The sequence below is a fragment of the Taurulus bubalis genome (assembly GCF_910589615.1).
Source record: "Taurulus bubalis genome assembly, chromosome: 9".
In the NCBI taxonomy this organism is placed as follows: Eukaryota; Metazoa; Chordata; class Actinopteri; order Perciformes; family Cottidae; genus Taurulus; species Taurulus bubalis.
The window spans coordinates 21,672,386-21,699,065 of NC_136597.1; the positions used below are offsets into that span (position 1 = coordinate 21,672,386).

General features: G+C 43.5%; 1 protein-coding gene across 1 annotated transcript; it reads left to right on the forward strand.

Moving 5' to 3' along the window:
* Positions 1 to 559: 559 nt before the first annotated feature.
* Positions 560 to 26,284, forward strand: mon2 (MON2 homolog, regulator of endosome-to-Golgi trafficking). The gene is given in 33 exon segments (XM_079223291.1): positions 560 to 661; positions 3,192 to 3,323; positions 3,582 to 3,711; positions 3,978 to 4,075; positions 4,525 to 4,650; positions 4,841 to 5,035; positions 5,469 to 5,593; positions 6,340 to 6,479; positions 6,897 to 7,041; positions 7,831 to 8,044; positions 8,305 to 8,384; positions 8,524 to 8,705; positions 9,391 to 9,503; positions 10,317 to 10,421; positions 10,707 to 10,787; positions 10,903 to 10,976; positions 11,379 to 11,469; positions 11,690 to 11,791; positions 13,699 to 13,809; positions 15,329 to 15,504; positions 15,638 to 15,800; positions 16,360 to 16,653; positions 16,778 to 16,976; positions 17,973 to 18,616; positions 19,388 to 19,531; positions 20,388 to 20,405; positions 20,999 to 21,127; positions 22,411 to 22,601; positions 22,695 to 22,755; positions 22,846 to 22,969; positions 23,213 to 23,420; positions 24,836 to 24,918; positions 25,374 to 26,284. Coding segments are annotated over 33 exon segments (4,929 nt in total). The 5' UTR covers positions 560 to 574; the 3' UTR covers positions 25,538 to 26,284.
* The last annotated feature ends 396 nt before the right edge of the window (positions 26,285 to 26,680 follow it).

Genomic DNA, 26,680 nt, shown 5'->3' on the forward strand with positions numbered 1-26,680 from the left:
TGTCAAAGCGGCGTAATGAGGTGTAACACCAAAAGATGGAGCGGTGAAACCGGTTGTGTGGGTATAAATTATGGCCGAAGCTAAATGTGATGAAGGGGAAAATGATCCAGGTGGATGAAAGAGAAACAACCGGCTCACTGTTGTGATTAGACAGCAGGAATGCATGAAGGCCGCTTTTTGTCGTTGTTAAATAACAATTTAACATGAAGACAAAGTTCAAAAACATCCTGTGAGATATGTTTCTGCCGTACTAGTATGTGTTACTGATATTGATAATTAAAAAGGCGAAGCGTTTCAGATTATATTGATGAACTGTATTTTTGATTCATTAAACAATATGCTGTGATTTATGCAGTAAGGTTTTGTACGTGATAATAATTTCAGGGCATTGTGAATCCTTTATGTGATTTTAATGTTGGCACATTTGTACTTTTCCTTTCCTCCCTGAATTTGAAGCATCTGCACAGGTATAAAATAACAAAACAAGCCAACCGCCAGTGACATTTATCTTTATCTCTGTCCGTTGCCTGCAGCTCTGAAGGAGAACAGCTTAGAGGTCGTGCAGCCGTTTCTGATGGGCTGTGGCACCAAAGAGCCAAAGATCACCCAGCTGTGTCTGGCAGCCATCCAGAGACTCATGTCCCATGAGGTGGTATCTGAGGTGAGCACCTTGAGCTTGATATTTGAAATGCTGGCATATGAATACGGTACACTGAGGCTTTTGTTTAAAATTGAGATATGCACTGACACGAAATGCAATATTATAAGCCGAATCAAATGGGAATATGATCTAATACGTTATGCTAATTAATAAGATGCATTAGTGTAATTGGAAATATGAAACAATTTGTTTGCCTTTTTAGACCCTTTATACTCAAAGTGAATACTAGGCCAGGAAAATATCATGAAAATATTTATTTTTTTGTCCGATTAACACCCAGCCTCAAACATTGAGAACATCCAGCTGACATTCGATTGAGCCGGATTTGAGCCAGATTTCTTCCATCTTCCCCTTTTTTGGGGGTTAAAGAAAAAAGGGACCTCAATAAAAGCCCCTCCTTGAGGAGAAAATTATTATATTATATATTCATTAAGAAGACAAATATCCAAAGAATAAGAACGGGTCTTCTCCCATAAAGAGAGGCGGGGGAAAAAACTGTATAATAAGTAAGTAATCATTCATTGAATATATATCCTCAATGTTCTTTTAAGATTGTGTAAATTCAGTGTCCACACTCTTGCAGATTGAAGTTCACCTACCACCTTCGGCACAGCCTTTCTAATATCCTAAGATCAATACAGGAAATAATGCCTCTCATCAAGACCCAATTAGACAATGTAAATATTTGAACAGTTAATCTAAATGTATTCTCACTGGTGAAAGGTGCCACCCCCCTACTCCTTCTGTCCTGCAGAATCTTTCAGGCTTTGTGCGACTCGCCTGTATTCGAGGAAACCGCCGGCCTAGAAAAAGCACGGGTATATAACCGGATTGCGCCAGTAGTTTGATATGATCTATGTGGCCGATGGCAGTTTGAAACAGGGCTGAATGATTAAATGGTATATGGTTTCCAGCGCAGGAAATGGGGGTGCTGGATTCATTTCTTCGACACAAATGTATTTTAACATCAGCTTATGTGATGAGTGACGAGGTTTTGAACCTTTTTAAATAACCCAGCTGGAGTCAGACCTGAGATTAGAGCCGTTTCAAAGCCGTCACCCTGGAGCTGCTGCACAACTGCCTTGTTAATACACCGTAAAAAGGCTGTTATTAAAAGCTTATAAAGCCATCCCGCTTTCCCTACATTTTGATATCAGGCGTTTATTTAATTACGCTGACATTGGTTTCAAAGCTTCTGCCTGTGGAAGGAGGGTCTGAGTGCTCGCCGCTCCCAGAATAATGCCGTAAGATAAATGTGACATGACAGGGGATCCGGTGTAATTTTGACCAACTCTTGAATTACTACTTTTTCATTCCATATTATTCACATTAGTGTTCCAACTAATTCATCTGTTGGGTATTTCAATAAACCATGACGTATCAGAAAATAATATTTAAAAAAATAAATAATAAAAAGGCTTTAATGTCACAACTTCACATTGCTTGCTTTGTCTTAACAACAGTCCAAAACCTTACAATATAACATTTCCAGTTATATAAAACTGAAAAAATAATCATTAAACCCTCACATTTAAGAAGGTGGGACCAGCTGTTGTTTGTCCTTTTTGCTTCACTATAAATAAGCATGTCAACTAATCGTTTCAACACACAACAACATTGACGTCGGCCCATAACTCACCTAAAAGACACTAACGGAAACAAACCCAGTTTTACTGTGGTCTCCTTGGTGGTGGTTGAGTTGCTTGGTGTGTGACGGCAGGCAGGTTTTCTGAGTCAGATAAAAACACACACGCGTCACATATTCTACAACACAACATACATGTTTGGGAGTTGCAATGTAGCGTAGACTCTGAACAGAGTAGTGGATTTAGAGCTGAAACAAATAGTATTAGACAGAAAGTAATAAGACCACAAATTGATAATCGATCATATTGAGTCATTAATCAAGCTAAAATACCAAACAGTCGCTGGTTGCAGCTTCTCATATGTGAAGATTTGTTGATTTTCTTTGTTTGATATCGATGTCTTGGATTTTTGGTATTGACATAAGCAATTCTGTGATATTTCATAGACTAAATGACTCATTTTTTTAAATCTAAAAAGCAGAAACTGTTTTTTTTTGTGTGGATTTTCCATTTTTTTAAGTATTGAGTCCTCCTGTGACTCCAGCTCTGAGTACTTGCGTGAAGACGAGCTGTGATTTTGGATAGTTTGACCTAAGAAAGGACACGCGGTGTCACTTTCTGTGAGCATCAAGTGATATTAACTGGTAACAAGCGTCATTGTCTACTCAATGATGCTGTGACCCCGAAGCAGGCAGCACCAGCTGGTCCCACACGTGTTTGTTTGTGTGCATGTTGTGTGTCCTCAGGCGTTGCTCTCAGTTTACTTTGTTGTTCTGTCACAATCTAGCAGCTCTTGATACTGCCCCGTGAGTTGGCAAGAGCGCGTGTGTGTGTGTGTGTGTGTGTGTGTGTGTGTGTGGGTTGTGTGTGGGCAGACTGGTGGATGATCAAGGTTTTCAAAAAGATCACCTGTAAACAATGTAAGGTGCTTGTGCATGTCACAGGCAGCGGCGGGGAACATCATCAACATGCTGTGGCAGCTGATGGAAAACGGTTTGGAGGAGCTGAAACTTTTACAGACGGTCCTGGTCCTGCTGACGACAAACACGGTCGTACACGATGAAGTACTTTCCAAGGTACACGAGCGACACACTCACATACGCCTTTCAATATCTATATGTGGACCCTACAGGTATCCATTTATCTACTAATTCTGTTAATTATTAACTATTAATTATTTTCTATAAATGTCACAGGGTGCCTTTTAAGTCTTTACCTGTAATTGTTTTGACCCCTTCTGGAGATGGACTACAAATGCAGCAGAAGTTAATTTAGGTTCAGTTTACACCGGATGCATGTGCTGCATAATAATTTTACGTTTCCCCCCCGCCCAGGCCATTGTGCTGTGTTTCCGACTTCACTTCACCAAGGACAACATAACCAACAACACAGCGGCCGCCACCGTCAGACAGGTCGTCACTGTGGTCTTCGAGAGGATGGTGGCTGAGGACGAGCGATTCAAAGGTCAGAGGGCGCTGGTTTCTGTTTCAGGAAACTGGAGATGGGTGCATATAGGGATACAAGTATATAGGGAAGTAGGGGATGCAAAATGTACACAGATTTACAGCAAATTGAAGCAGTTGTGAAACATGGTGCGCTGTTGGAGAGATGTCTCAGTAGAGAGTGCAGTTATATACATGATTCATTAGAAGTCCTTGAATATTAATCTGTAAGATCCCTACTCTGAAGTGCAAAACCATATCTAAAAGAACAATTTTATACCTCCCCAGGCATTGTTGAACACCCTCCTCCTGTCCAGGGAAACACCAACAGGCGGTCTGTCAGTACGCTGAGGCCCAGTGCTAAAGATGCATACATGCTGTTCCAGGTATGTCCACCAGGGGGCGGCAGCCTTCTACAAAGTGTCATGATCTCTTCTCAGGTTGCAAGTAACCTTTTAGAACAGGTTGCTTTTGAAATGATCGGTCATTAATGGACTAGAGACGATTCATCTTAATGGTCCGTACATCTGGGATATACTGGTATTTCCAAACTCACGAGCTAGAGAAGTTAGAGAAATGGCTTTCATCTCTGCGATGACGTGACATTTGCAGGAAGAAGTGACAAGGTCCTTTTTGTCTCGAAGTGATTTCTCAACCAGGCGTCACCTTTTGTGTGATTGTTCTTATGATTCCAGCGAAGCCCTGTGTGTGTGTGTGTGTGTGTGTGTGTGTGTGTGTGTGTGTGTGTGTGTGTGTGTGTGTGTGTGTGTGTGTGTGTGTGTGTGTCACGTATCGCTCCATTGTTTTGAATTGCTGTTGTGGTTCTTCTCTGCAGGACTTGTGCCAGCTTGTGAATGCTGATGCCCCCTACTGGCTGGTGGGAATGACGGAGATGACCCGGACATTTGGTCTTGAGCTGCTGGAGTCTGTTCTTAATGACTTTCCCGGGGTGTTCCTACAGGTACAAGCACAGATGTATACCATGCTCTGACCACTAGTCTTCCTAGATGATTTATGTTTTGTCAGGTATTTCTGTAATTTCGTCCACCTCCAGTATATACTTAATTATCTTAAAGTCAGAGATTGTACAGCTCACTGCAGTAAAACCAATTCTCTTTAACAGCAGCGTGTCTTCTCTGTTTCACACCCAGCACCAAGAGTTCAGCTTCCTGCTGAAGGAACGGGTTTGCCCCCTCGTCATCAAGCTCTTCTCCCCCAACATCAAGTTCCGGCAGGGCAGCAGCTGCTCCGCCTCACCAGCGCCCGTGGAGAAACCGTACTTCCCCATCTGCATGAGGCTGCTGCGCGTGGTCTCGGTCCTCATCAAGCACTTCTACACCTTACTGGTAAGGAGCCGATCTGCAGCGATGCTCGGCCGGCCAGAACTGTTGCCTGATTGCTGCTTTACGAGTCAGGGATTTTCTCCACCGCAGAGCTGATACTCTTAATTGATCTGGTCTGATTAGCATTGGATTAGTTTTGTTTTAGTTCGGCTCCAGGCGCTTTAATGAGCTTAGCTACATCTAAGTAATTAACCATTGCAGCTGTTTTTATATGGTGATATTGCATCAATCTTCGAAAATGTAAATTTGTCTGTTTGCCCATTTGTCAAGAAGTGTGTTAAGCCGCAGAATAACTTCATCAAAGCCCGCAAGGGAATAGGGGATTTAGCCGGAGGCCAGCTTCCAGTTACGGGACAAAGCTGTTATCTGGTCAGAGCTGGTCTGTTCCAATCGGGGTGTGTGTGTGTGTGTGTGTGTGTGTGTGTTTGTCTTACAGGTGACTGAGTGTGAGATCTTCTTGTCCCTGCTGGTGAAGTTTCTGGATGGGGAGAAGCCACAGTGGCTGAGGGCGGTGGCTGTGGAATCAGTCCATAGGCTGTGTGTGCAGCCACATTTATTACGGTAAACAATGTTAAGCTCTACGAAACCAACCGCACATTTTCATTATCGAGTCTCGAAACTTAAAATGTCTTCTAGAAATTTGAGCTTTTATTGTGTGAAAAAAATAGTTTTGTGCATCCCACTTCTTGAGTGTGGGTAATCACTCCTTAATGCCTCTTTAGTTGGCAGCCACACTGTGTACTGTATCTGGTCATTAAAGCTAATTGTTTCTATAATTGCTGATTTATTATAATTATTTATTTTACTGCTCTTGATACAACAACAGAGGTTGAGCAAAGCATCAAAAGAAACCTAAAACGCAACCCTGCCGGATTACCATATAATCAACATAAGCATATGAGTTTGTTAGTCATCTCGTAATTTATGACTTATAGTGTCCGCGTTGTCAACAGGGATACTAAATAGTTCAAGTGGTGTGAAAGATATTTAAACTCGTTCCATCTGTTGATCTCTGTGGCCGTGTTTCGTGGTTCCATAAGTCGAGGATGATATTTGCAGGTTAACGTGCCAACATTCATTTGAGCTGCTATGTACAGCCGAGGCTGACGAAGCACAGCTGAAGCTTTTTCTGAAAGTTGAGCAAAGTTGGACAACATAGAGCTGAGCCAAGCCGAGTCTGAGATGTCCTGACGGGTTATTTTCACAGTATCGTTCTGCACCATGTCGGCTCCCAACTGGACACCGTCTTGCTGTTTCTGTCTCGCTAACCTCTCATCACAAAGTTCTGTGTTCTTTTGCTGTTTCAGTTCGTTCTGCCAGTCATACGACATGAAGCAGCACTCCACCAAGGTCTTCAGAGATATTGTCAACGCCCTGGGCTCCTTCATCCAGTCCCTCTTCATCATCCCAAATGCGGGCAACAGTACTGCTCTCAGTGCACCTGCTGGTCAGTTCACTGATTTATTTTAAAAAAAAAAGAGTGACCAAATCCTCATTTTGAGCTCCATGAGACTGTGGTACTAATACATTTGAAAGTCTTTTCTTTTAATTCAAATTACTTTACCTGGATACGTAGGAAAGTTGATGCATTTCAGTTTGTGTCCATGAAGTTCTTTAGAAGGAAATGTGTTCAAATGCACCTGACAGATGAAAGTTGAGATACATTTGAAAAATAAGATCTCAAACAAATATCCTGATTTGGAAAAGAACAAATTAAAAATTTGAAAATCAAATCATAGGTTGTCATAGAATGAGTTGCATAAAGGCGTGATTTTTTTATTTTTTTTATCTTGTGATTCATGCCACTCTGTCTATCTTCTCAGTTTATCCATCTTCCACCATAACACTCTGACGCTCTGTCCAGGTTCAGGGGCCCAGGGCGCCGCACAGGGCGGCCCAGGGACGGGAGGGATCAGCGGCAACCTGACCGCCCAGGCTGCGTTTGAATACCGCGGTACCTGGATCCCCCTCATGACTGTTAGTGTGCAGGGCAGCGCCAAGGCCACCTAGTAAGTACCGTGACTTACTTCTGTATCCCTAACACGCACATGCACAGAACAAGTGAACAGTTGTAGGGATTACCATCTCTGTGCTGCTAAATGGGATACATATGAGCTCGTAGCATAGCTATTTATGTTAGCTACATCCTGCAAGCAGTAATTAACAATTTAGCATTAAATAACAGGGGATCATAACACAGCAGAGATCAAAGGCTGAACCCTGACGGAGGTGAAAAAATGCTTTGTCATTCCTCTTTGGAGTCTCACAGGAAGGCAATGTTTGAAACATAGAGAATTACATCAGCCAGAGGCCTTCCCGTCACAAAGACAAGCGTGTCTAAATCTCCCTTTCTGATGGTAATTGAATGTATTTGCTGTAATTAGGATTCTTGTTGGTGGTTTGGGAGGCTGATGTTCCTCAGTATGAAGGCGAGTTAGGCACACACCTTTTGATGCTGCGGAGAAGGCTTCTGCTGGTCGCAGGTGTAAACGCACTCCAGAGCCTGCAGTTCAGTGTGCCCGCCCACGGCAAACCCCACCCGCAAGCAAAGATTTCCTCGGGCCTGGCTGGGGAAAGTCCCTGTGGTCGAAAAGGGGCTTTAAATACAATATGAATACTGTACTGCAGTAATTTGGGTCGAGGGAGGCCGTTTTAGATGTTATAATGGAACTTATACAACCAGGAACACACACACACACTTAAATTAATGTACTTTTTATTTATTCATAAACACACAACACAACACACACACTCCCTCACACTTTGTCCTCCAGCTGTCCCTCTCTTTCATCCCCTAGTCTAGAGATGCTGGACAAGGTGGAGCCCCCGTCCATCCCGGAGGGCTATGCCATGTCTGTGGCCTTCAGTGCCCTACTGGACCTGGTGCGGGGCATCACCTCTATGATCGAAAGGGAGTTGGCCGTGGAGGAGGAGGCGGCTGCCGAGTTCAGGGAGACTCATCCTAATCAGTCGTGGCAGCCACAACCTGGTGAGCATGAACAAGATGGGCAGTGTGTGGAGGAAGACAAGCATGTGCTGATAATGCAGGGAAATATTTGATATAAACCAATCAAATTAAATATGAAGGTATTTGTAAGCTTGAGCAACATGTGACGGGGATACCGGTTAGCAATGTGGGTGTTAGCACTTCTACGACCCCTGGTGGCCAATATTGTGCCTGTGTCTCTTCATGTTTTGTTTCTTTTTTCCAATTGATACTGAAGTGAATTAAACCCTGAATGAACTTGTGAATGCATTGTGTTGTCTCAGGAGTGCACCTGGTGTGGGAGGAGATGGTCAGCGCCTGCTGGTGTGGTCTTCTGGCGGCTCTGTCTCTGCTGCTCGACGCCAGGTAAATGGACATTTTTCCGAGTTGCACGTACAAGCCGGAGAGAATGAATTGTCTCATAGGAAATCCCCAAATTACAAGTTAACTGCCACAGACGGACGACACGCTTCACTCTCTTCTGCCTCTCGTCCCTTCACTTCAGTACCGATGAGACGGCCACAGAGAACATCCTAAAGGCGGAGCTGACCATGGCCTCGCTGTGTGGTCGCCTGGGCCTGGTGACGCCTCGTGACGCCTTCATCACGGCCATCTGCAAGGCCTCCCTGCCGCCGCACTATGCCCTGACCGTATTGAGCAGCAACGCCGCCCACTTCTCCAGCAAAGGTGCAGCTCCTCAGTTGAGAACGCCACTTAATACTGCATAGCAAACGCAGTATGAGCACTACCTCAGGGGTCCTGTTGCCTCTCTTTATTTGGACAAGATGTCCCCCAAATTCTTAATTGCCAGTGTACACACACGCATAACTGAAATGCCTACTGCACACCAGCTTTAATATTGGCATTACAAAATCCAATACATAACTGTTCCACGCACAGCTAATAGTCCACCTTTCCTACCCCGAGGATGGCCTCAGGTCATGTGTGTGTATGCTAAACTAACAAGCACCTCATCTCCCATATGGTGAGACGTGAATGCAGCTAAACTCGGCTTAACATGTAAAATGTTGGCACGCTGCCTCTCCCTCTTATTGCATTAATCCATAACTTTTCACCGTGGCTTCTAATTAGGAACACCACGGAGAATGTGTCTGGGGAATTTAAACGCACACACGCGCACACACACACACACAGCTGCTCTCGAACCAACCACTCAGACATCTGTTATTTGCATATTAGCTTTTAGAGATAAAGCCAGCAAATTGGGTCTCAACTCGCGATGGATGTTTTGCCTTTGGAGTTAATTAAGAAAGCTTTTCTTGCATGTCGTAAGCTTTTTTTTTTTTTTTTTTTTTTAACAAAACCTGTGCGGGTGTGTGTTCACACATGTCTTCGTGTGTGTTCTCCACAGCCTACTCCATCCAGGGCCAGACTGTGCAGATTATCAGCCCCTCCAGTGAATCTCATCAGCAGGTGGTGGCTGTGGGGCAGCCGCTCACCTCGCAGCCCCAGGGCACTGTGGTGGTAAGGACACACACACACACACACACACACACACAGTTATGAAGAGGCTGTCACTACACTTGACATTTTGATAATTAATTCATGTTGCAGTTTTCCCCCAAAACAAAGCCTACAAACATGTTGTAATCAAGAGAAATCCTATAACACAATTTAACAGCTGCGAAAAGAAAGCAAAACCGTTGCCGTTCGGGATGATGAGTGCCTTGAATTCTGTAATAGAGCGCCGCGGTACTGGCCACCAAAGTCTAGGGCAAGAAGGAGCACAGTTAAGTGCAACTTGTGACCAGACACCCACATGTGCTCTCCAATAGAATGAAATCCAAAGCAATCTGTTTACCATGTTTTTTTAAATTTGTATTATATGCACTTACAAACACACACACTTTGTCTCTCTAGGCGCCATTTTTGTAGGGGACAACTGTTATGAACATAGGCAGGTCAGGCGAGCTTGTGCATCTAAATTTCCCTTGAGGGCGATAACGTTTCAAAATACACCGGCTGTAACCTTAACCCTAAACCTGGAATCATTATCCTATAATTAGAAATCTCCCCATAGAAATAATAATGTGAACATGATATTTTTTTTACTGGTCTCAGCTCTTACCACTGTGCTTATATTTCCTCACCTTCTTTTTGTTACCATGTCCGCGTGGTTGTGACTGCTGTGCCTCACGGTACTAACATCTTATAATTTGAGTATTTTTTTTTTTGGTCCCCTTTTCACTCATTGTAATTTTTCCCCAGAGAGGCGCAACAGCCAAATCCTTGATGATGCCTATTAAAATGTCCTATAATTCTTTGTTCCTCTGTCAGCTAACTGCCAAGAACATCCAGTGCATGCGGACCCTGTTGAACCTGGCCCACTGCCATGGGGCCGTGCTGGGCACCTCCTGGCAGCTGGTACTGGCTACACTGCAGGTACTACACACACACACCCACACACACACACACGTATGCACACACACTGTTCGATTAAACCATACACATTCTCTCTTACACACAAACATATACATATACACTTCCTTCTCTAATAAGGCAAAATTACTTTTATACATTCATAAATGTATATGTTAAGTCAATGGCTTGCTAAGAATAACTATCAACATGTGTTAATTCACCGGTTTTTAGTGCTGTTTAAAACTCACACAAACTGGTGATTTACAGTACTGTGAAACATTCAGGCGTCTCACTTTTGTCTCCCAGCACTTGGTGTGGATCCTGGGGCTCAAGCCGGGGATGGGTGGCGCCCTGAAGCCTGGCCGAGCCGTGGAGGGACCCAGCACGGTGAGTTCTTTTCTTCTTTTTTTGTTTTAGCTAAGAACTAAGATGGTGCTTTGTCTGTTTCCCACCTCGAGGTTGAAGGCGATGAGCTAACTGGTTGTGTCTTTAACCTAAACAGGTGCTGACCACAGCCGTGATGACGGACCTCCCCGTCATTTCCAACATCCTGTCCAGACTATTTGAGAGTTCCCAGTAAGGACTAATCCTTTTCTGTGAAAATATCGCTCATTTCAAAACTCCAGTTACTTACTCCTTATGCTCTTAAATAGCACAGCAATTTATTTATTTTCTTTCCCAGAAATATACTTCTTCTAAAGGTTAATACATGTCATGCTCAGAACCAGTAAATAACAATAGGGGCATAAATAGCTATTTTTGTGTGTCTCCAAATTCTGTAAACCTTTGTTTTTCGGAGTAGTTTTAGACACACAAATAAAATCTTTCTGCTGTGGTATTGTTCATCCTCATAAATAATTATTGGAATGACCTGAAGAATAACATACTGAATATTCTCTCTTGATACTTGGAAGAATAGTGGGTCCGGTATATGTGCAAAATATGCACATATAATATGCAATGTGTTTTGTGATCCAGGTACCTGGATGATGTGTCCCTGCATCACCTGATCAACGCTCTCTGTTCCCTCTCCCTGGAAGCCATGGAAATGGCTTCTGGAAACAACAAGGTAGAGACTTCCTGTATTTTAGTGCGCGGTGAAACTTGGTCCACAAGCCTTTTGGATGCGTCGTTATTTGGCTTTTGGTTCAAATTATAATATAATTTACAGGATTTGGGTGTTCTATTGCTTGTCTGTCAAAGATAACTATACTGCTATGATCAGAAAGGCCTGGGTGTACAGTAAGGTGTCCCGTTTGTATTCATAGTTTATTTTTTTCTTCTTTCAGGAGCCATCTCTGTTTGCCGTCGCCAAGCTGCTGGAGACTGGCCTTGTCAACATGGATCGTATAGAGATCCTGTGGAGACCCCTCACCGGCCACTTGTTGGAGGTAACCTATATTTAAAGCTACATCCCACAAGGTGCAGTGTCCACTCTCCCAACATTTAATTCAAACTCTGTGAGTGTGATGTTTTTTTTTTTGTCGACCAAGGTCATAGAGTAATATCCTTGCAGTTATTTTCGGATTGCAATTTATTTTACTAGTTACATTTTGATCATAGACTTTATTCCACTCGGTACAATAAGCGTCTAAAGATTTTAACCTGTTGAGCGTTTCTCTTGAGCTCCAGTTGGTCTAAACTTGGTAACGGTAATTGTCATTTTTTTCCAAGGCTGATGAACTCATTGAAGATGTCATTGGCATATTTGGAACCAAACTCTATAATAATAATAATAATAATAATAATGAAACCGAAAAGAATGTCAAAATTGCCCCCTTGTAGTCTTTTGGTTACGTTACTCAGTCCCAAAGCTCTATTAATGACATTTTTCCATGGAGTCTGGAGCACACATGTGGTTTAGTGATGAAGGAGGAAAGTACTTGAACGAGCTATAGCGGGGTCGAACCTTTTCAATTATTATTACAGGCTTTTAGAGTTGAGGTCCAGTAGGTTGTAGTGTATGCGAGATTAGTGAAAGGTTCAAATCTATAACATGTTCAACTGATTTTATTCTAATTAATTTCCACATTTTGGAATTTTAGACAATGTTATATGGAACCCGGACAGTTTTTGTTTCATGGTTTAGCCCACCCTTTCCAAAAATACTTTTATTTATGCTATTTTAAAAGAAAGACGACAGTGTCCAAACATAAGGTAGAGCCCTGGCACATTTATGAGCACTGTTGCAAACTGATATAGGTGTTTGGGTTTAAAGCACTTTGGATCAACTGTGCTGTGTGTAAATGCTATAAACTGTAGTGTGTAGTTGGTACTTCACCCTCTGTAGGTATTGGCTACCATGTTGTCATATCTGTAAAAGGATTCTCCTTTTTCAATGTGTGTAAAGAAGTGTGTTTAGAGGTTTTCTTTACATTTTTTCTCCTCTTTCTTTTTTGCACTCCTGTCTGTTTTGCAGAAGGTAAGCTGAGATTCCCTCCTCTATAATCGTTTGCTTTCCTCTCTTTTCCCCCGATCTGTTCTCTCTCTCTCTCTGTCTGCTTTCAACATGTTGGACTTAAGAGGTCGCTGTGTCAAAATGTGCATTTCTCCGCTACACGTGTTTTACTTTGCATTCTTGTGCGCAATTTGCAATGCGAAGCTCTGATTTGTCACAGAAGCCGAATCTGAAGCTACGCCTGCAAAGTATCCTTCACGCTGAGATACAATGCCGCTTCTCTCTCTTTGCAGACTTCAAATTCGAATTTAACGCTTTTGGAATGTAAAGGAAATGCGACAACGGTGTCACATTCATGATATCTTTATTCGCAGATGTACAATATGATAAACATTAAGATTACACATTATTGATCATGCAGGGCTTTGGAAGCCAAATGATTAAATGGATACACATGGACCATCTGGGCTCTGAAGGGAAGCAGTATCTCCTTAGCAGTTTCTCTTTATGCCTTTAAGCCTCTTAGGACAACAGTGGAAATGTGTTTGGCATATTTCCCTAAAGACCAAAGATGATTTTAATTTGGCACACAAATGCACTCAAGATCTTAAGAGCAGACGACAGGTTTTGCATCACACCAGTGTACTCGTCTCTGTCGAGCTTGGCCTCTTCATGTGTATCGATTCTAGCTTTGATGATTACACCGCAACCGTCACGGCACATCTTGTGATCACAGGGGATCCCGGTCTTTATCCTACAGACCGAGGTGCATTTCACCCACTTGTTTGACACCTACACACTGTGAACACTGCTGGGAAACACTGCTCTGAACAGCCTCTGCATCAGATCCGTCATCGTGTGCATGTGTCTGCATTTGTGCGTCTGTGATGTGTCCTGCAGGTCTGCCAGCACCCAAACTCCAGGATGAGAGAGTGGGGTGCTGAGGCGCTGACGGCACTCATCAAGGCTAGCCTGGCCTACAAACACGACCCTCCGCTGGCGCAAAACCAGGTAGGTAACACGACAGGAAAGCAAACATCTGCATGTATAAAACGACGTGGACCACCATTCTCTATCATATGACCACTGCAGGGAGTATTTAATTAGATGGATGTGTTATTCGTCCTCCCTGGGTTTCGCTCCTTAACATCGTTTTGTTTGTAACGCTGACATTTGAGAAAGCTGCTCCACTGTTGCAGTGTATGCCACGAGAGATAAAAGTGTGTGTGCGCCTAATGCTTAAAATGAGGAAAACAGAAATGTCACAGTCGCTCTCTCTTGCCACTCACAAGCACAGTGTCTGTGACCTTCAACTTAGTGCGACAGATAAAGGGAATGGCACACGGCTTATCTGAAAGAGCCGTGTGGAGGTTTATAGAAACAGCACGAAGCCATACGAATGATGGTTGTCCTGCAGAAATACACAATACGATCGCTTCTTCAAGGCCTTTTTTTTCTTTCTTTTTTTTGCAGCGTGGGCAAGCGTTTACCATTGTATGTTGTCGTATTACAATATTGAAAATACAACATAACGGTGTGAAGGAAAAAAAAAAGTATTCGCGCACGCAAATCTGTGCAAAATTCTTTGTAACAGGCGACCAAGCAAGTGAATGCAGCCGTACGCGGTTCAAGGAACATCACTTGATTAGCTTTAATGCAGAACACTTGTGTCAATCAGTTTAACGTTTGTGACTAAAGATCAAAGGAGTTTTAGTCCTGGGTTTGATGGATGACGAGCTAGAGACACAGAGAGAGGGAGTCACGAAACGCTAAGCAGCACATTGAATAGACAAAATAAACATTATGCACCCCGATAAACGATAGAATACACAATAATTCTGTGTAAACGTCAGGAGTTTTTGCAGAAGCAATGTTTTTTTCTTTATGATATACATAATAGAAAAGGAATAAAAACAGGGACATTTGATTCAAACTCACCGCCTTAAATATACTGAAAGTGTTGTAAAAAAGAAAATAATAAAATTGGGGTTAAATCAGCCATTTAAATGGTTTATTTTCTACCGTATACCCAAATGTTTTAAACAAAATATATGAAAAGACCTTTTTTGAGCTGCGTTCCTCGGGCCCCTAATGGCTACTATATAAAAGACATTTAGTGTGCTACACTTACACATGTTTACAATCATAACAGTGATCCATCAAGTATCTACATTCTGTTTCTCCACGGATTTATTCAGGCATGTCTTTTATTTTGTACATGTCTGTATGTCATCATGCTAATCAGGGAACTTGGGTTTTTGGGAGTAATCCATTGTGTTTGAACGCATAAAAAAGAAAAGGCAATTATGATGACTCACATTTAACAACTCTGTCAGCAGGAGCGCAAACATATATGGCCTGACTGGGAAATGAGCTAACTCTTGCGAAACAAGAGACATCTGTCTATGTAATAAATGAGTTTATTGAAGATGCAACTGTTACAAAGTTTGAATATATTAATTGTGTATGTGTACGATGCGGTGTTGTAGCATATCTTACCAAGTTAATTTAATTAAAATGTGTCCCCAAGCGGCTGCAGCTTCTGTTGCTGAACCCCCTGAAGGAGTTGTCCAACGTGCTGCATGCAGACATCCGGCAGAAACAGCTGGAGAGTGTCCTGCAGATCCTCCAGAGCCAGGGAGACAGCCTGGGGCCCGGGTGGCCGCTCGTCTTAGGGGTCATAGGAGCCATCCGCAATGATCAAGGGTAAGCGCACAAAGGAGACAGGGCAACTTATTTAGCTGTGGCTGAAATAGTTCTTGTTTTTATGCTAAAAGCAAATATTTTATATTCGCGGGAGCCGTCCTAAACCAACCAAATGTGTCTTGTTTCCCTTCAGCGAGTCATTGATCCGAACAGCCTTCCAGTGCCTGCAGTTGGTGGTGACGGACTTCCTACCCACCATGCCTTGCACGTGCCTCCAGATCGTAGTAGATGTAGCCGGCAGCTTCGGCCTGCAGAACCAGGAGCTCAACATCAGCCTCACCTCCATTGGCCTGCTGGTGAGAGAACTTGTTTTGGGGTCTCTGTTTAGCGTTCTGCTTCGACACACAATCCTGCAAGTATTTCCCTCTCTACTCTGGTGTCGTGTTCTGCCGAGAGGCTCGGAGAACCCGTTTGAACAACCGGCCTGCTGAGCTTTTCGAAGCCATCAGTAGAACGATGCGTGTAAATGAGGATAAAAGAAACGTTCTGCTTATTATTGAAATTTGACTCTGACAGGTTGGACATGTTTTCTTTTCCAGTCATTTTAAAGCTTAAACATAGTATGTTTAATATGATTTACATTGACAATGTCACATAATTCCTTGTTTTTGCATCGTTTAATCTAATTTAACAGCCCTTTAGCACTCTGCTGACATTTCATTGATACTTTGCACAGTATTCAGGACATGCAAAACTCGATATTGATCTGTGGTTTTGCGGGATTATTTCTCTTGGAGCGTAGCTGTTCCTGCGAGATTACTTTATGGTAATATGATAACAAAACTGCCACAAGCATTTTACCGACCTTCCCCTTCAATTTGTGCCTGCACCTCCCCCTCCCCTTTTTACCCACAGTGGAACATTTCGGACTACTTCTTCCAAAGGGGCGAAGCTATCATACAGGAATTGGAGAGGGAGGAGGAGGCCCTGCAGAAGCAGGCCCAGGAGAAAGGAGAGACCCTGAACAGGCCATTCCACCCCGCCCCTCCCTTTGATTGCCTGTGGCTGTGCCTGTATGCCAAGCTGGGCGAGATGTGTGTGGACCCACGGCCCGCTGTGCGTAAGAGCGCCGGGCAGACGTTGTTCTCCACCATAGCAGCCCACGGGACGCTGCTGCAGCAGCCAACATGGCACATCGTGGTCTGGAAGGTAACATTGAAGAATTTGTCATTTGATTTAGTTAAACTAGAAAGGGCTGTCACCCATATTTTTGTTTTATCCATTTATTTCTGAGCTTTTTCTGCTGGTTGAACTACCTTGGTGTCACCACTAGGTGCTGTTCCCGCTGCTCAACTGCGTGAGGAAGTCGTCCACCACGGCCGACAAGGAGAAGATTGAGTCCGGCGGCGGGAACATCCTCATCCACCACTCGCGCGACACAGCCGAGAAACAGTGGGCGGAGACGTGGGTGCTGACGCTAGCCGGAGTGGCGCGTATTTTCAACACTAGGAGGTATCTCCTCCAGCAGTTAGGTGAGCCAGGCATGATCTACTCAGATAGTTGATGCTGTTGTACATAAGGTAGTTGTACATAGGTTGGCCGCAGCGCCACATAATTATGTCAATTACATATTGAAATGTGTATATATAAGTCTGAAGTGAGCAAAAGTTCAGTAACAGCCCTGATGTTTTTACTGCTATATTTCGACACATTTAGTCATGCTAAGCCCCATGTGGACAGGATTAACATTTCAGGGAGATATGAATGATAAAACATGAGCTCCTCATTAACTGCACTCATCCCTCTTAACATTTTACCTAGTGCCAAATTACTAAAGAGGTGACTCATAATATACAACACATTCCCAGCTTACTACACATTAGCTCACGAAGAGAACGGCTGCTCTTCCTACAGACAGCCTTGATCAAATAAATAACTGTTTCTGGCAATATAATATTACAGTACAGTCCTCAGAGGGTGAACGTATTTCATGTTAATATTGACAATTTGTGAACAGGAAACAGATAACGCATGCAGCTAATTGACCCTCTGTGAAGTCCCGCCTCTCAAATGTAGACTGGCCATTCACAGCATAGCAGCGTCCAGCTCCGGCCAGGGGTCCAAAAACTAGACTCTCATGCGATCGTTTCAGATTTGTGTTGATTCTGCGCTAGTCCTGGTTAAATGTTGTGTAATAGTGATACTCGGTACACATGCTGCTTTCGCTTTTTATTGATGGGAACAGTGAATAAAGATACCTTAGCTTTACAGGAACGGTGTTGTTCCTTAATATCATTGCCAGGTGATGTGGTGATTCACTTTCACGCTGTGATCTGGAGGCTTTCGCTTCTATCTTTATCTTACCAACCATGTTTTGGCTGCTGACTCAGTTTGACATACCCTTCTGTCTGCTTCTCTCTAAAAATCGCTTTTTTGGTTTTTCAAAAAAATTCAGTTAATGTTTTTTCAGTGAGTTGCAGTTAGTGACAGTGTGGTGCTGATCCCATCATTGCGCTGTGTGTCTGCAGGTGATTTCTTCGAGGCCTGGGAGGTGCTGCTTAACCACATTCAGTCAGCCTCTCTCAGCAAAAACAACGAGGTCTCCCTGGCTGCCCTCAAGAGCTTTCAGGAGATCCTACAGATTGTTACACCCGTTAGAGACTCGGACAGAGCAGTTGACGCGTTCGCTGCTATGGGCGTCCCTCCAGTGCTCATTGACCCCCTCTCGGCGTCCGGCCCTGGCAGACCCCTGGTGCGCTCGGATTCGCTAGTTGAGAGGCTGACTCGGTACAACGGCGCTGAGCTGCAGGCCCCGCCCCCAGGGGAGGAGTCCGCCTTGGAAGATGCCGCGTTATGGTGGTCGGCGTGGAACACGTGGTATCGAACAGGAACGGACAGCACAAGACCCCCTAGTGGCCCGACGGAGAAGTTCTCCTTCATCCCCAGCCAGCCCTTCCTCACCGCATTGATCCAGATTTTCCCCGCACTCTACCAGCACATAAAAGCCAACTTCAGTATGGAGGATCTGAAGAAGCTGGGGGTCATCCTCCATGGGGCCGTGTCCGTGCCCATCAGCAGTGACGCCTCGCCCTTTATCCTCCCCTCCTACACTGAGGCGGTGCTCACCAGCCTGCAGGAAGCTGTGCTCACCGCTCTGGATGTTTTGCAGAAGGTGGGCAAAGCAAAATGTGCTGTCAGAAAACCAAAATGATGGGTACCAAAGAGAACATGTCTTATACATTATGCACCATAGAACATAGCTTAGAGCCAAGTGGGGTGCCATGTTGGGTGATGTCCCCACTTTGAGTCCAGCAGGAAGTCTTCCAAATTCACAGCGTATCTCTTGACTTCACACTCTGAACAAAAAAATGGCAAAAACAATCTTAAAAGAGCCAAATGGATAAATGAAAAGAAGAAAACATAGTTATCCTCTAGAGGAGCCCTAATGCTTTATTCCAGTGTTAAGCCTATACATAGTATAGCATTAATATTTTTGTCATTGATTGTTCTGATAGTCTTCAAATTGCTTGTTTTGTTTCATCAAACAGTCCAACATTGTTTTTACAAATGAAATACAAAAAGTAGCAAATTCTCCCATTTGAGAAAGTGGAACCAGCAAATGTGACAGTCAATCATTTCAGCAATGTTTGCATTGGATTAATATACCTAATTTAATTTGGACAAAACATTTCCATGTACCTTTTTTTTTTTTTTTTAATTATTGAAGCCTTGACTTGATATCGCAACTCCAGACCTCTCTGCTATGAGAACCATGTCTTTGAGAAGAGCAGAGCCTTACTCTCCCTGTCAACTAAAAGTAATTCCTACCCATTTTGTGTCAACTCAGTCCAGGAAACAATGTGTCAGCCTGCTAAATTATGCAATGTGCAGTCCCGTGGTGGATGACAGCAGTGTTTGTTCCTCCCTTCCCTCCCTGCTGCAGGCCATCTGTGTGGGCCCGGAGAACCTGCAGGTCATGTACCCGGCCATCTTTGAACAGCTGCTACTCTTCGTGGAGTTCTCCTGCAAGCCTCCTCAGTACGGCAGGATGGAAACCAAACACGTGGCCAATGCCAAATACAACCAGGTAGGGGGAAATGGAATTGGCCGCGGAACTGCTCGGTTTTCATTTTCAATTTCCGTCTTTTTACAGTTTGTTTCATTAAAGCGTTGAACGGTGTACACTGTTATTCGTCCCTCAGCCATTTCCAACAAGCTCATGAAGCCCCGCCCCCTCGCTCCTTCAGTCTAGTCCTTGTGAAGCCCCGATCGTGGCCCTTCACGAGATTGACAGGTTCTTCTGGACCCCCATTAGTAGCCCCAAGCCAGTTTCACTCCAAATATTCCCTCCCTCACACTTCATCCTGCTGGCAGCTCGCCAGAGAAACTTCACTTCTCTTCAGTTCAAACACAGTTCAGATTCCCAGTGCACATAGTTCCCAGTGACCTTTTTTTTATAACGATTTCTTCAGTTATAAACCCACAAACAGGGGAGTCGTTTCACAACATTGTTCAGTGTCTTTCTTACTCGTACATCTCACGACTTACAGCTTACAAAAGAACAATCCTAGCAGGTGTCTCGAGAGTTTGCCGACAGCGGTCTCGATCTGGCAGGCTGGCAAGAAATGTTAGCTCGGCACGTTTCACGTCTCGAATCCTCGAGTCCTGCATGTGGGGTCCAGACTATCGGAAACTTTAAATTGTTTAAGTGCGAATGTCAAAACAAAATTCACAAATCCAAACAGATCCTAAGGGTGGTCTTTATTTCCCTGTTTGACTTCTGGTGCTAGGAGTGTCACGTTCCACCGCAAAATCAGTCCCGGTTGTAGGAATCTCATTCAGCCAACGAGCCACTGAAAAATCGGATACAACTCAAACACCAGTTTAATTGCGATCTTCTCTCATTCTGTTTCTTGGGACTACTCACTGGATTACCATTTTAGATCCAGCTCTTTGCACCGGTGAGTTCCGTCATCTCCTTCAGCCCCCCCACCCCCCTCTCTAGTTTTACTAAGCTGTGCTGAATGGTGACGGCCTACCCTCTGCGGTAGATCACGCCGCATGGCAGGCTCTCACATCTCATCTGCGTCTCCTCACTCCATGCTCCCCCTTCTTCTCTGCCTGCCACTAACTGGTGGTTATGCCTTCTGTGTGCACAGTCCCTGTGCAGTTCCATTATATCAGTTGATTTTGTGTTTTTGGTGACGTTCATATGCACCGTGTGGTTCTGTGTATATTTCTTAAAGACACACTTTGTAGCATCAAGTCATTTGTTTGGCTATAACATCTCAGCTGTGGTACTCATACAAGCCTAACAAAACTTGAAGCCGACTAATATTCACTGTACTTTTTTTATTTATTTTTTATTTTAATTTTAAATAAGTGTGCGTGTTACTTTTACACGCACACTTATACAAAGTGTGCCTTTTTTAAAAACTGCTTTCAATGTGGCTCTGCCAAAAAGTACAGATAATGCTTCTAAGATTTGTTTGACTAATATCTGCTCCTGTTTCTCTTTTCTCTCGTTAAATCCTGTCTCCCCCCTCCCCCGCAGGCGGAGTGGGTTGCCTTAAACTACGTGCCCTTTGCTGAGCGCTCCTTGGAGGTGGTGGTGGACCTGTACCATAAAACGGCGTGCCACAAAGCTGTCATCAATGAGAAAGTTCTGCAGAACATAATCAAGGTATTTTCACCAGGGCTGGCACTGATTTTCCCAAGACTGTAATTAAAATGTAATAGAGTCAAAAGCAACGGAAATAAATTTATGGATATAGCCAGTCTTCATTTATTACTTTTTTCTTTTTTTTACCAATATGAAATCCCATCTAAAGTTTGGTCCACATGTGCATTCTACTGGCCGCCTGTTGAGCGCCAGTTATTGCTGAACCATATGCGGTCATAAAGTGTGATGTCATGAGAAGGTTTTTAAATTTAAAGAGTGTAAACGCAGAATCGTGCGGGCTAATTGCTGCTGTCTGTGTGAGTTGAACCTCTGTCATACGTACCCGATCAATGATGTCACGCCAGGTGTTTTCCATTAGCGGACGAAGGCTGAGCTCCAACTTTGGCATCACAGTTGATTTTCCTCCTTAAGCTGCGATAATCAATATGTTTATATTAACAGTGGATGAACATCTTTAAAGGGAGAGTATTGCAAGTTCCGACACTCAATAGAGGAGTGTGTGTGTGTGTGTGTGTGTGTGTGTGTGTGTGTGTGTGTGTGTGTGTGTGTGTGTGTGTGTGTGTGTGTGTGTGTGTGTGTGTGTGTGTGTGTGTGAGAGTTACTTTCCAAGAGATGTTTTTATATAAAAAAAGGCCAGGAGATGCTTTGTATATCATAAGTGTGGTATATTCTGTTTGCTGTCTGAAGAGTCTAACATCCTCTAAGCAATTTTCCCTTCACTTGTCACCCTGGTCTGATAGTATTGACTTCAATTTACAGTGCACATTATATCAGCAGCCTTTTCTGAAAGCACAACAATATGTCAGTGCAGCTCCACAGAAAACCTTAACTTCTTAAAGGCCTTAAAGCCACAGAATCTGCCATTTTTTATCTAGTCTCTGCTCTTTTCCGTAGTCTGTTTTAATAAGAAACCACAAACTAAGGAATTATTATGAAGGTTCCCTTTGGAGAAATCTAAATCTGACCCCCAACCTTTTTTTTGTCTCCAAAACAAGAAGGCAGCCCAGCTGTCTTTGTCAAAAAAGACAGTGTTTTACTTTCACTGGTTTTGTAGGATGAATAGGATCTCTGCCTGGTGCAAACACGTCTTGACATTTGATGTTGCTTTGATGATGACTCTCAGATTTAAAGTCTCTCCACATTTTGGTGTAAAAGAGATGAAGGGGATTCAGGCTACTGCAGTTAGTTTAATAGATTTGACCTTGAAGTCTGTCTCTGTATTTCCGCCTCATGATGTATTGTTGTTGCCATCTCCTCCGTTTGTTTTCCCCTTCACCCTCAAGACTTTACGGATGCCCTTGGGTTTGAAGTACTCCTGTCCATCTGAGAGCACCTGGAAGCTGGCGGTTTCGTCTCTGCTCAAGGTGCTGTCCATCGGGCTGCCGGTGGCGCGCCAGCACGCCTCGTCTGGAAAGTTCGACACTATGTGGCCGGAGCTGGCCAATGCCTTTCAAGACTTTCTTTTTACCAAAAGGTACAGATTTTAGACCAGCGTAGAATTCAGTGCGCACAATTTGGAAAGCTCTGAGTACTAAACTCACTTATCTCTGTGGTTCTCCTTTCATAGCACACCTCCAGATAACCTGTCCATCCAAGAATTTCAGAAGAATGAAGCCGTTGATGTTGAGGTAGATACTTGTTTCCAGTCCATCAGTTTGATTGATTTATTCATTTTTATGCGGAATCCCGATATCAGCATTGTGTCCTCTTTATTTTAGGTGGTCCAGCTGATCAGCACAGAGATCTTACCGTTTGCCAATTTCATCCCCAAAGACTTTGTTGGCCAGATCATGACGATGCTCAATAGAGGTTCCATTCACTCACAGTCTCCCTCGTTCACAGGTAAGATGTACTTTTGGCAGGTAAAATGTTTTTTGATGGGACATCAGTGTGGCCAAGTGCTGGAATCCCACTGTAAACCATTCGGTAATTGTTGCCAACGCCCTCCTGTGTCTCGGCACCAACCATGTCTCCTGTCCACCGCTTCAAGACAGTAAATCCCTGTCTGTCCACTCATTTGTAAATCACTCTGCAGAGCGGTCGTCAGCAGAATGTCTAACATGTAAAGGGATTTCCTCTCGACAGAGGCAGAGATCGACGTGCGGATGAGGGAGGAGTTTTCTAAGGTGTGCTTTGAGACGCTGCTGCAGTTTTCCTTCAGCAACAAGGTGTCCACCCCGCAGGAGGGCTACATCTCTCGCATGGCGCTCTCTGTGCTCCTCAAGAGATCCCAGGATGTTCTCCGGCGCTACGTAGAGGATGAGAGGTTGAGCGGACGCTGCCCCCTGCCCAGGTACGCCCTGCTGTACACCTCCTAAAAAAATGGTGCCCTTGCTTTGGCCACAGACAGCTGGTTTTGAATGTTTTTAGGCGTATGGCCCTAATCAGAAATTCAGCGCCAAACCCCTGGTGTTTGTTAGTGCCATCATTTTACCACTCAGATATTTAGCAACGCAAAGCCAAGACCGCTTCAGCTCCAGCTGTGCGTCCATCATTTCTCCTTTTTTATTTATTTGTAATCAACACAAAACCAGTGTACTTACTCAGTTTTACACACTGGCACCACATTTTAGGCTTGGCTGTAACACTTCATTCTGCAGTGCGTTCTTTTCCTCCCCCTAAGACACGGTGGAAGTTAAATGATACCCCGAGGGGATATTGCCCCATTAGCACATAAAATGGCAAAAGGATGGGGGCAAGGGGGAAGTTCAGAGAAAAACGATAATTAGAAAATACATGAAAAGCAAATGCAAGGTGGCTTAATTTCAAACAAAGCCATACACATTAAAAACTAAGGAATAAGAAGATCATGGATTGCATTATAAGAACATGTTAAAAAAAACAGCAGAACTTAAAGAGCTAAATATATATATGAAGATTCAAAAAGTAAGAAATGGTTTCACAGTCATTGTACAAATCTGTGTTGGATGTAAAGAGGAGCTCCACAAATGTCTACAAGCAATGTCCCTCTGCCGTTATTGGCGGCTTTAGACGACATTAGCTGCTACTAGCACACCTGATTCTTTGACCGAAACAGTCCGAGGCAGAGTTGCATTGTGGGTAATGGTTACCGGGAAAATCTATTGTTTAGAATGGAAAAAATACGATACCTCAGATTCTACTGCATCCATTTGATCTTTGACCACTGAGGCAGTGTTATTGGGGTGCAATGTGAAAAATATAGTGTTCTTTTATGAGGATTTGTGAATGTGGGAGAAAACTACAAAATAACAAACAAATAATACTAATTGCATACACTAAATTGATTTGTAAGATGCAAACAATAACAAAGTGGTCTTTCCTGTGGCTGTAATGCAACACCACAACCCCAATTTTTTTTAATCTGACAACATGAACACACTTTAATCAAACTGCTCTCTGTACACCTATTCATATTAATTAAATGCATTTTGAGTATTGCTGTTCTTGCCGGAGATAAATATCTTGCTTCATCATGTACAAAATATAAGAGCTTGCTTCCTCTCTTCTGTATAGAGGAGATCAAATGTCTCTTGGTTGCTCACTTTTTCTGAATAACTGTTGATTTCTGCCGGTTAGCTTTTTTGTTGTTTGAATGTCATTTATTCAGCAAACACCTTTCATTCAAAGCCTCTCATCTCCTTCTTTGTTTTATCTTGTTTTTTTTCTAAAAACCCATCCTTGAACTGTACAAGTCTTTGTAGTCAAATACGGTATTTTTCGTTTCAGGCAACAAGTGACTGAGATCATCTTTGTCTTGAAAGCTATCAGCACTTTGATGGACTCGCTTAAAAAGACGCAGCCAGAAAATGGTGAGTACCAAGCTGTGTCAAGGATTAATTAAATAGATCTTGAAAAGAGGTGGCACGGTGGCAAAACTTGACAAATACAACAATGCCACCGTGCAGCGATCTATTCATTTCAGATAAATGTGTCAGAGTACAGTTGGGACCGTTTTTCAAATGAGTTTAATCTCCAATCAGGGCGGAACTGTTTACGTTTCCAGCAAGGTCAATTACAAGAAAAGTGTTTTTTAACCGCAGTAGATTGAAGTGAGACGTTCTAAAATTATGTTTCGGAAGTGCCCTTCAGGATGTTTGCATTACGTCGTCGGAGCAAAACTCATTTCCATACGCCTGTGGGGATTTTATGGAGGCAGTGATTGCTCTGATGGCGTTCTATCACAATTCACATTCTCCTCTCCCTCTCCCTCCAATCCCCAATCCTCCTCTGTGTTTTATCCTCCTCTTTTGTTTACCGTCTGCAGTGGACGGCAACACCTGGGCTCAAGTGATCGCCCTGTACCCCACGCTGGTGGAGTGCGTCACGTGCTCCTCGTCTGAGGTGAGCTCGGCCCTGAAGGAGGCCCTGGGGCCCTTTAAAGACTTTATGCAGCCGCCCGTCTCCAGAGTCCAGAACGGGGAGTCCTGACCAGGCTCACTCAAATTTGTTTGTTTTTTATAATGAAGAAATCTTGAATGTGTCTTTTCGGACCCACGTGCTTCACAAGTGCACGGACATGAACTCTCCCCTCCCCCATCCCCTCTACGGTGACATGAAGCAACCCGCGACGAACGGAGATCCGAGGGGCCCGCTGGGACACGCCGATGACCCCGCCCCCGACCTTCATACGCATCATCGTATGCTTCTCATGTGAGCTGATTACGCATCTGCCCCCTTTGCATTCTCATACTGACTGACTGCACTCTTGTGTTAAACTTCAAAGATTTAAAAAAAAAAAAAAAAAAAATTGCAGTATTGCCTCTGGGTTTAGTTTGTTTCTCTCTCCTGATGAGGCCGAGTCGATGTACAGTGTGTGGTGATAGTGTTGATGTAATTAACGAAAAGAAGAAGAAAAAAAAACGGCGAAAAAAAAAAAAACGGGGCTTTATTGATCTTAAAAATGAACACTTAGACTTTTGCAACATTTTCCACGGTGAGGATTTTATGCAAGAAAACAAATCTCGCTGTAACATTCCATGTCATCTTTAGCCAGCCATGTGACAAGGGATGTACTTGTCTGTATAAAATAAATGGGACACTTCTATGATCTGTGCTCTGAGTGTTCTCAGTTACAATGCATGGCAATGGGGACAATTGACAACCTTTTTTTTTTGTTTTTATGTGGATGTCCAATCAGTGCTGATGGTAAATGTAGTCCGCTGAAGAAATAAATTCCCCCGGTGCGTGCTTTATTGACTGATCCTTCCTGCTGTGGAGATGTGCAGGCAGTGCCTACAGGTACCAGGATGCATTGCGCCATCAATGAAGGAAATATTCTTACACCTAAACCTAAAAAATACGACCTTACACCTTTTTTATTTATTCAAGTTTCTCTTTTCCAGCAAACTAAGACCGCGTTGATCGCCTTGTTGACTCGTCATTAAAGACGCGGCATTCAAACTGGACCGAAGCAAAACGAAACTCGCCAAAGACAACTTCTTTCCACTTTTCCAACAATCAGCAACTCTGGTTTGGTTGAAATAAATCCTTAGTTCACAGAGTAAGATGAGAAAATATGGATTATTCCCCGCTGTTTTTCTCTGCAGCGGCTCGTTGGAGGCTCTCACTTCT